General features: G+C 52.1%; 1 protein-coding gene and 1 long non-coding RNA gene across 6 annotated transcripts in view; one reads left to right on the forward strand and one right to left on the reverse strand.

Moving 5' to 3' along the window:
* Positions 1 to 10,782, forward strand: part of ZNF473 (zinc finger protein 473) — a 65,516-nt gene that overhangs the window by 9,830 nt on the left and 44,904 nt on the right. For 4 of the 5 annotated variants that reach the window (XM_019425574.2, XM_019425573.2, XM_019425576.2 and 1 more), the window contains one exon: positions 1,214 to 5,742. In XM_019425574.2, coding sequence (XP_019281119.2) covers positions 1,214 to 3,669 — 2,456 coding nt within the window. In that variant the 3' untranslated portion in view covers positions 3,670 to 5,742. Of the gene's footprint in view, positions 1 to 1,213; positions 5,743 to 10,782 lie in introns of those variants that run through there. The other variant, XR_008423297.1, reaches the window with a different exon arrangement.
* LOC109253027 (uncharacterized) lies at positions 7,150 to 10,350 on the reverse strand. The gene is made up of 3 exons (XR_002074209.2): positions 9,904 to 10,350; positions 7,366 to 7,545; positions 7,150 to 7,243 (listed from the first exon to the last, which is right to left on the reverse strand). It is a non-coding gene; the product is annotated as an uncharacterized LOC109253027 (long non-coding RNA).

Consider the following 10,782-nt stretch of genomic DNA (forward strand, 5'->3'; position numbering starts at 1 on the left):
CCCATCCGGACCCCAAACGTCTGCCTAGACATCTTGCCCCTCTGCCACGTGCTGGCTTCTGTCCCCTCGTCCCGGCAGGGTGGGGGCCCTCGTCTTGTCTACCTCAGTGTTCGGCACGTGGCTGTCCTGGTGCCCTGAGTCAGTCTCTCCACCTTCATGTCCTGTGCCCTTTGAGCACCACACGTCCCCGGTCTGTTTCACCCTGTGTTTGTACAAGTCTGTCCCGGAGGGCACGGCAGATGGCCACATCTGCTGATAACTCAAGCCCAGGCCTTAATGCAGCCAAGAGCGTTTGTTCCGTTCTCTCCTAGGCCACGGTTCCTCTAGAGGGAACAGGCTAGGCGGTGAGGGTGTCACGCTGGTTGACGTGTCCCCGGTGGGAAAAGGCAGAGGCAGGGGCCTTCCCTGGGGCGCGGGACACTTTCCTCACGGTCAGGTCATTAACACGAGAAGGGCCCCTGAGTCAGAGACCACAGCGTGGTCGCTGCGCGGCTCAGTCCGGGCCTCCGCCACCCAGTCAGGATGCAGCTCCGTTCTTGGCTCACCTCTCGTGAGCTCGCGAACGTGGACCCTCCGTGGCCTCCCGACGAGCACACCAGTGTTTGCGCGCAGGTGACCAGCACGGACCCCTGCCACCTCTACAACATATGGGGGCGCCCGGGTGGCTCAGTCGGTTAAGCGTCAACTCTGGGTTTCGGCTCGGGTCACGATCTCACGGTTTGTGAGTTCGAGCCCCACACTGGGCTCAGTGCTGACAGCGTGGAGCCTGCTTGGGATTCTCTCTTTTCCCTCTCTCTCTGTGTCGCTCCCCTGCTCACTCACGCTTTCTGTCTCTCAAAATAAATCAATAAATACTAAAAAAAGAAATACATGCTCTTTCCACAACTGCGTAGCCACGCCTTTACCAACCGAATCTGTCCTCCAGCAGTTATATCATTTGACCTCCTTCCCCGTTGAACAGCGCCCTTCTCCAAGAAGTGGGCCGTGGCTGATGGGGCGACGGCATCTGCTAAGAGGCTCCCCTTCCCTGTGGAGCCCCTGTGGCTGCCCAGCCCCCACTTAACCATCTTGGAAACGGGCTCTCTGTTTCCTGTGCTGCCAGTTCCAGCCGGGTCACCACTTTGGCCCCTCCTCCTTCATCATCCCCTCGAGGGACAGGCTTCCTGAGGAGCCATCACCCGTTCTCCCTCTTGTCTGTGTTCTCACCCTGCAGCTCCTTATGTCTCGCCGCGGGGAACGGGAGACACCTGCACTTACCCTCTCTCGGACATGGCCGAGGTCAAGAACTGCCCTCTGGCACAAGACTTCTTGGAGGAAGGACTCTCCCAGGAGATCATGGAGACTTTGTCCAAGGATGGCCTCGGGAACTCCAGTCTGGGGAAAGCCTATGTAGGTGAGAGTTGGTTAGACAGTTTGCTAGGAGATCCAGAAAGCCTTCTGAAGTCTGACGTCGTTACCAACAAGGGAAGTCCCACAGAATGCAGGAGTCGCGAACTCCAGAGAGACCTCGGTCCTGAGCCCCTCCTTTCCGTGAGGGAGGATTCTGTGATGCGTGATCTTCCTGAAAAGAGCCCAGCTAAGTCTCGGGAACGTGGGAAAGACTTTGGCTGTGACTTAGACCAGAGCCCGCAGGATCCTGTCCAGGGAGGCGAGAAACTGTATAAATGTAGTGAATGCGGGGAGAGCTTCAGTCAGAGTTACCATCTCATCCAGCACTGGATTGTTCATACTAGAGAGAAACCCGCCGTGCACGAAGAGTACGAGGAAGGTTGCAGCCAGAGGTCTTGCCTCTTTGTGCCCCTGACAACTCACACAGACTACAGATCCTGTGCGCGTAACGAGGGCGGGAAAACCTGCACTCAGAGCACACACCTTCTGTGGCATCAGCAAATTCACACTGGAGAAGAACCACATAAGAATCAAGACAGCGACCCTCCGTCGGGTCTCAGCTTACAGCCTGCTGAGCACCAGGAACCCCATACAGGTGATGAGTCCTACAAAGGTAACGAGCGTGGCGAGGGTTTCAGCCAAACCTTTCACCTCACCCAGCATCAGAAGACCCACACTCAGAAACGCTATGAATGTGCCAAATGCAAGGCGACCTTCAACTTCAGCAAATACCTCCTCCAACATCAAAAAACCCATGCTACGAAAACTACCTCTGAGCGTCAGGAATGCGGGAAGGCCTTCGGGCAGAGCATGCTGCTCGCCGAACACCAGTCCATTCACACCGGAGAAAAGCCTTACGAGTGTGATCAGTGTGGGAGGCCCTTCAGGAATATCTCGACCCTAAAGGTCCACCAGAGGGTTCACAGTGGAGAGAAGCCTTACAAATGCAATGAGTGTGGGAAATCCTTCTACCGGAGCACTCACCTTAATGAACATCAGAGGATTCACACCGGCTACAGGCCCTACAAGTGTCATCAGTGCATCAAGAGTTTCAGCCGGCCCTCCCACCTGATTCGACACCAGTCTGTTCACGCCACAGGAAAGTCCTACTGCTGTGCCAGATGCAAGAAGACCTTCAGCCATAATGAATACCTTGTTCAACACCAGAAAATGCATGCTATGGAGACCCTCCACGAGTGTCAGGAGTGTGGCGAGCGCTTCTTCTGCAGCTCGACCCTAGCATGCCACCAGAGTGTCCACACCAGAGAAAAACAAGCACTTGGCGAGAGCGGGAGTATCTTGAGTCAGGACTCAGAATGGAGAGAACATCCAGGGGTTGGCGAGAAGCACTTTAAGTGTAACAAATGCGAGAAAACCTTCAGCTGCAGCAAATATCTGACTCAGCACGAGAGGGTTCACACCAGAGTGAAACCCTTTGAGTGTGACCAGTGTGGAAAAGCCTTTAGCAAAAGTACACAGCTCCTCCGCCACCAGAACATCCACTCTCGAGTGAGGCCGTATGAATGTGGGGACTGTGGGAAGGCCTTCATCCGCAGCACTTCCCTCGCCAAACATCAGTCCACCCACAAGAGTGAGCACCCCTTTACATGTAATGAATGTGGAAAGACCTTCAGCCAAAGTGCACACCTCTCAGAACATCAGTTAACTCACACTGAGGAGGAGAAACTCTGTAAATATAGCAAGTGTGACAAAGCCCTTGCCCAAGGTAACTGCCTTACTCAGCATCAGAGAACTCACGCCGGAAAGAAGTCCTTTGAGTGTGATGAATCCGGAAAATCATTCCATTTGAGTTCGTGCCTTTCTAAGCATCAGAGAGATCACACAGGTGAGAAACCCCACAAATGCAGTGACTGTGAGAAAACCTTCAGCCTGGGTGCTCAACTTCTTCAACACCGGAGAGTTCACACTGGAGAAAAGCCTTATGTTTGTCAGAAATGTGGGAAAGCTTTCAGCCAGAGCTCATGCCTTTCCGTTCACCAGCGAGTTCACACTGGAGAAAAGCCTTATGTTTGTCAGGAATGCGGGAAAGCCTTCAGCCAGAGCTCGTGCCTTTCTGTTCACCGGAGGATTCACACCGGGGAGAAGCCTTACGTGTGTGCTGAATGTGGGAAAGCCTTTTCCCAGAAAGCAAATCTGATGCAGCATGAGAGAGTTCACACTGGGGAGAAGCCTTATGCCTGCAGGGTCTGTGGGAAAGCCTTTGGCCTCAGCGCCCATCTCACTCAGCACCAGAGGGTTCACACCCAAGAGAAACCGTAGTAATGTCAATATTGTCAGAAAGCCCTCTGACGCAGGTCTCAGCAGACATCAGCAAGCTCATACTTGAAGGTCACAAGGAGTTACTTAGCAGTGACAAGTAGCAATACCACAAGGTCCCAGCAGCAGCAACAGGGTCGCAGACATCTAAACACATTCGTCTGGGCCCTAAGGTTGAAACCACCGCACTGTAAGCTCCTCCGCCACGAAATCGACACGTCTCTTTATTAATAAGGAGCAATTAGAAAATTTGCACACATGAGTCTCATGAAAACACAGTAGTGGAGAAGCTGTGTCGAATGGCAGTTCAGCGGTAGACTTGAGCCAGTCGGCTGAGTTAAATCCCGGCTCTGCCATGTGCTATCCGCGGGGAGAGCCATGGGACTTCCTGGGGCCTCAGTGTCCTCACCTGTAAGATTGGCACAATATGGTTACCTACCTCAGAAGGCTGTTGTGAGGATAAATGCATGGAGATAAAGGTGCACTTAGAACCGAGTGCCCAGCACATAGTAAGTACTCACCAAATGTGAGCTACAAGTACTCATGAGATACAACAAATATATTAAAAAAAAAAAAGGAAGAGTTAGCAATCCTCTATTTACTGCAGTTAATGTCCTTACTAATACTATGCACGGCTTTCATTTTTAAAGTTTTTCTTCAAAATGCCTCTGGTTAAATTTGGTCCCCCAAACCCAGCACCTTGCTCTTTTCTTTAAAAAAAAAGGGGGGGGGCGGGGGCGGAGGGAGACGGGGTGCCTAGGTGGCTCAGTCGGTTGGGCGTCCGACTTTGGCGCAGGTCATGATCTCCCAAGTTCATGGGTTGGTTGAGCCTCGTGTCGGCCTCTGTGCTGACAGCTCAGAGCCTGGAGCCTGCTTCGGATTCTGTGTCTCGCTTTCTGTCTGCCCCTCCCCTGCTTGCACTCTGTCTCTCTCAAAAATAAATAACCATTAAAAAAATTTTTTCAGTCTAACTTTTCCTTCCCTCTGCTCTGTCGCAGTATTTTCTTGACTCACCCACAGAAGCCAACAAGAGCATGTCAACTAACACCAAATAGCTAGAACTTTCCACTCCTAACCTCCAGAACGTCTCACTCAAAAGGACGTTCTCCCACATAACACATGCCACTTCTTCCTGTAATTTTCTTCCCCCATTTAAAGCTGGATCTGTGGAATGAGACCTAGTGTGTGGTGGGAGTTCCTCATACTAGCAACCATGGGATTCAGTTGGGAAAGCTGCACTGGCTGTTGCCACGTGGTTCCCAGAAGATGTGCTCGATGGTGAAAACCGTGTATGGAAACTACTGGCGGAATGTTCCTCACGCACCGTTTGTCCAAGAGCCAACCACTCACCAGGTGCTCTGCCAGGCTCCGGGGTGGGGAATACCAACACGGCAAGCCCTGGTCTGGCTGTGAAACTTCTGGAATCAAAGGGAAGCGGATGGCCCCATTTCCACAGAGAAGTACTGTTCGTTGACAAGTGACATCCTGAAATGCCACATTCCCTCCTGTCACAGCAAGTTCTGGGACCGCGAAGGGTTGCTGGAGAGCCCAGGGAGGGCCCCATCCTTCCTGCTGGAGCCCTCAAGTCGACGGGTCAACCTTGGCCGGGCCTGTTCTACAGCTAAGACACCACATGGAACCATGTGCCCTCTTGAGGGCACCTCCTCAGCTCTGGGTTTTTGTGTCCCACCCACTGAGTGACCTCGTCACATGTCTGCTGAAGCACAAAGAGAACTTTACGAAGACACTGACACTTTTGATATCATTCATAGTTTTGGTGCTAAAAAAGTTTAGGAGTATGTGCTCTGAGTTCTTGAGTCTTTTGAACCTTGAAACTGGGGTGCCTGGGTGGTTCAGTCAGTTTAGCATCTGACTTTGGCTCAGGTCATGATCTCATGGTTCGTGAGTTCGAGTCTCCTATCGGGTAAGCCCACACCCCACTTCTGCTGAGCTCGAGCCCCACTTTGGGTGAGCCCGGCATCTCCCCTCCCCCGTTCTGCCCCTCGCTCACTTGTGCCCACTCTCTTTCAAAGAAAAACAAAAAACCTTGCACTTTGAGTTCTGCCGGTTGGTTTTTTTTTTTTTTTTTTTTTTTTTTTTAACATTTTATTTATTTTTGAGACAGGGAGAGACAGCATGAACAAACAGGGGAGGGTCAGAGAGAGAGGGAGACACAGAATCTGAAACCGGCTCCAGGCTCTGAGCGGTCAGCACAGAGCCTGACGCGGGGCTCGAACTCACGGACCGCGAGATCATGACCTGAGCCGAAGTCGGCCGCTTAACCGACTGAGCCACCCAGGCGCCCCTCTGCCGGTTGGTTTTGTTGTTGAAACTGGGAACCTACAGGCTCGCCGCTGGGCCCACACCACAGCAGGGAGCATATGGGTTTTCAAAGGGCCGAAACGCTGAACTCCCTGCACCTGGTCCCTGCCCTCAGATCGCTGTGTAGTCTGGGCGAGACTCGTCCTATACCACAGGGCAGGCCAGAGGCGGGAAACGTGTTCAACGAGAGTTTTGACACCAAAGATGGAGGTCGGAGGCCCTGCGGAAAATTGGCAACGTGGCGGGCGGACTCTGTAACTACTGACCTGTGTAGCTGTGGGCCAGCGTAGACATGGCTTTTATGTGTACGTGTTTGTTCGCCGATTAAAGTTTTGAGTCTGTATGCGTTGGTTGCTTTTTTCAGCCTGGTGCCGCGTACCCGGCCAGATGCTGGGCGTGCAGAGGCTCCCATTCGGGGCAGGTGCCCGTGTTGTGGGGGAGGAGGGCTTATCCTAGTAAAAGCTGCCCCATGAGGAGGGATGGTCACGCCCATTTTCCCAAAGTGTCGGTGGGGCAGGGGCCACCGGGGAACCATACAGTTTCAGCCGGTCCTCAGATACCTCATCAGACAACACTTCATTCTAGCACGATCCTGACTGAAGAGGAAGCACGGACGGCCTGTCGTTCTCTCCTCTCTAGTTACAAAAACACAGCAGTCCTCAAGCTCAGGCGATCGTTGGAGCTAGAAATTAATCTTACCTTCCTCTCTTGGTGTTCATTTTAGTTCCCCACCCCGCCCTTTCTGAAATGACAAGAGATGCTAGTTTCCCACTCGAGGGCAGTAGTAGAAAGCCCTCTTGAGAAATAAATTGATTTGGGGCGCCTGCCTGGCTCAGTCAGAAGAGCATGCGATTCGATCTCGGGGTTGTGAGTTTGAGCCCCATGTCAGGTGTAGGGGTTACTAAAAAAATAAAGTTACTTAAGTACAAAAGTGAGCTGATTTAAAGGGAAATGCATGGCACGCGTTTATGACAAAAAATGGACAGTGGTGTCCAACTGAATGAGGTGGGGAACACGGATGTGACTAAGGCCTGGCATCCTGTCAGTGGATAACCATCGCCGGCATAATTGTGTCAGGACGAACCAGATTAATGCTGTGGCTGAACAGGTTTCACTCACCCGTGCTACGTGTCCACTCCCTGCACCTGGTCCCTGCCCTCAGGGATCGGTGGCGGTGGGGAGGCCGTGGGGCTGGAACTCGATCCACTAGAGAGGCCAGGCTTCCCTTTTTGAGTCTGTGCATCCTTCGGGTCACCTGAGTGAGGAAGCAGCTTCAACACCTTGCATTTCCCCGTCTCCCCCTTCAGGCAGAGCAGGACTCGGGCTCTGCCCTGGGGCCGGGGGGACGATGCAAAGTTTTTGCTGCATTTTACTTACGGCAAACTTCCATTCATGGCAAGTGATACTGGTTGTCCACTCGCAGTCGCGCTTGAAAGGCTTAAGGGGTGTTGATTGAAATAGGTGGGTGAGGAGGGTCCTGGCGCAGGCAGCTGGTGTCTCAGGCGGGCAGAAGGTGACCGCTCTGCGGAACCCAAGCCGGTGGCGGCATGCGGACACCTAACGTCGAGAAGATCCTGCTCTAGGAAAACGACCTAGGAACCCACTGTATAAAGAAAGATGAAGGTGGGGGCGCCTGGGGGGCTCCGTCGGTTCAGCGTCCGACTTCGGCTCAGGTCACAATCTCACGGTTTGTGGGTTCGAGCCCCGCGTCGGGCCCTGTGCTGACATCTCGGAGCCCGGAGCCTGCTTCGGATTCTGTGTCTCCCTCTCTCTGCCCCTCCCCCACTCATTCTCACTCTCTCTCTCTCTCTCTCTCTCTCTCTCTCTCTCAAAAATAAACATTAAAAAAGATGAAAGCCGATGTGCCCTGGCCGAAGGGGTATGAGGAACACCCCCCCCACCACCACCGCCGCAGCCCCGGGGCACAAACCTCTCTCTGGGAGGGGCTTTCCGATGCTCCCTTGGAAAGAACACGAAGCCCTTTGACAATATCCCAGGCTGGGTTGGGTTGATCACCGAGATCTGAGCACCCGGCAGAAATCTTGTGGTGCTCCCTGCGGGGGGGGGACTCCCCAGGAGGCTGGGAAGAGCAGTACTCCTGAAGGAAGTGGCTCTCCACCTTGTGCCACCGTGGCCCAAGTGACCAATCCCCCGTGCACCTCACGGACACCGGGGTACAAGATAAAAGCTGTTGGCGCCGCCGGTTACAGCGAACGCCTATCACTCACCTTTCTGAGATCCGCCCTTCACCTCCCCGGCAGCCCTGTCTTCTCTTGGCGACACGTGTAGTTCGGCATCCCCCCGCATTCCCTCCCCGTTCTACGCAAAGGATATATGGCCTAGTTTGGCCAGCCAGCCATTCCCTCCCTCCGCCACTGTGATTGATGCAGAGATGGGCATGACCTAAGCTGGGCCAAGCACAGTGACCCTCGGAACCTTTGCTGAGGGGCGCCTGGGTGGCTCAGTGGGTCAAGCCAATGACTGTTTTTTTTTTTTAATTAAAAAAGGGTTCTTTTAATGTTTATTTATTTTTGAGAGAGAGAGAGACAGACTGTGAGCGGGCAAGGGGCAGAGAGAGAGGGAGACACAGAATCCGAAGCAGGCTCCAGGCTCCGAGCTGTCAGCACAGAGCCCGACGCGGGGCTTGAACCCATGAGCTGCAAGATCATGACCTGGTCTGAAGGCAGACGCTTAACCGACTGAGCCACCAGAAACCTCTAAGTGTATGACTTCTGATTTCGGCTCACGTCATGATCCCACAGTTCGTGGGGTCGAGCCCCACGTAGGGCTCTACGCTGACAGAGCGGAGCCTGCTTAGGATTCTCTTTCTCTCTCAAAGTAAATAAAACATTTATTTTTTTTAATGGTTTTAAACTTATTTTTGAGAGAGCGGGAAAGGGGCAGAGAGAGGGGGACAGAGGATCCGAAGCAGGCTTTGTGCTGACAGCAGCAGGCCCAACGTGGGGCTCAAGTTCATGAACCGCAAGATCATGACCTGAGCTGAAGTCGGATGCTCAACCGACTTAGCCACCCAGGCATCCCAATAAATAAAACATTTTTTCAAAAGCGTCTGACTGTTGATTTCCACTTGGGTCGTGGTCTCATGGTTTTGAGATCAAGCCCCGTGTTGGGCTCTGTGCTGGGCGTGCAGCCTGCTTGGGATTCTCTCTCTCCCTCTGCCCCTCCCCCTTCCTCTCTCAGAAAAAACAAAACAAAAACCCACGAGGCAGTTGCTGGTGCAGCCACCTAGAGCTGCTGGGGATGATAGTGGACGAAACGGTGCCCAGAACTCACACGCATCTGGAAGCACAACGTGGCCTTATTTGGAAATAACGAACAAAGGGTTGAGATGAGATCACACTGGGAGTCGGGTGAGCCTGAGAACCTACTATGTTCTACGCAGTGCTCTAGGTGCTGGGGACATAGTGGTGAAAGACACACGGACCCAGCCTTCAGGGTGTCAGGGAGCAAGCAGTCAACAGGAGACCCGTCACAGGTAATTATGATACGTGCTATGAAGTAAACGGGCGAGGGGCTGAGACGGAAACAAAAGGGCAGCTCTGATCAGGAAATACAATGATTTGAGAACGTAAATATGCAATAAACACCATATAAATCTCAAGTGCACTGTAAAGAAATACAGTAAAACCTTGGTTTGCAGGCATAATTCATTCCAGAAACGCACTTGTAACACAAAGCACTTGTATAGCAAAGCGACTTTCAAGAACCATTGGCTCAGTTGTGATCATGTGACAGTCAGCATCGCACAGCTCACGTTGCAAGACCTCGCTCGTTTATCAAGTTAAAATTTATTAGAAACGTTTGCTGGCCTTGCGGAACACTCGCAGACCAGGTTTACTCGCAATCCAAGGTTTTACCGTATTAACGTATGTATAGAAGCTGAAGGTTGCCTACCTGTAGATTTACTCTTTCCAGTGTTTATGACAATCTGAGTCGGGGTTTTCTTTTACTTGGCGTTGAAGGCATCCAGAAGTGCCAGGATAAACAGGATGAATGCCTTGCTTTGGGTCCTTTTGGCTACTTGGGTAAGTATATTATCCCTATGGTTTGAGCTATTTTGAGTTTTCTGTACTTGAAACCCAGGTGTCCTTGGTAATATAGTCTTCAACTATTCTGGTTTAAAAAAAAAAATAAGGAAGCTGGATCAGACAACAAGACTGGCAAAGGCAAGAATAAAAATTAGCTTCGTATGGGGAGCCTGGATGGCTCAGTCGGTTAAGCGTTGGACTTCGGCTCAGGTCATGACCTCACGGTTCATGGGTTTGAGCCCCGCATTGGGCTCTGTGCTGACAGCTCAGAGCCTGGAGCCTGTTTCGGATTCTGTGTCTCCCTCTCTATCTGCCCCTCCCCTGCACGCTCTGTCTCTGTCTCAAGAATAAATAAACATTAAAAAAATTTTTTTTAATTAGCTTCGTTTAATTATGTATTGTTTTTTATTTTTGAGACAGAGCACAGGCAGGGGAGGGGCCGAGAGAGGGAGACACAGAATCCGAAGCAGGCTCCAGGCTCTGATCTGTCAGCACAGAGCCCAACGTGGGGCTCAAACTCACGAACTGTGAGATCATGACCTGAGCCAAAGTTGGACGCTTAAATGACTGAGCTACCCGGGCGCCCCAAAATTAGCTTCTTTTATACTAAAATTATACGTATTCTACATTAGTATGTTAGTTAAGGGGTGGGAGTGAGTCTTTGTGAAGGGAGTGGGCTAAATATGCTAAGAAAGGTACCTACATCGAGGAGTACATTATGAGGAGGGGCTTAAAGATGCTACCC

This window comes from Panthera pardus, unplaced genomic scaffold, assembly GCF_024362965.1.
Source record: "Panthera pardus isolate Hobbes unplaced genomic scaffold, ASM2436296v1 HiC_scaffold_18, whole genome shotgun sequence".
NCBI classification, from domain to species: domain Eukaryota; kingdom Metazoa; phylum Chordata; class Mammalia; order Carnivora; family Felidae; genus Panthera; species Panthera pardus.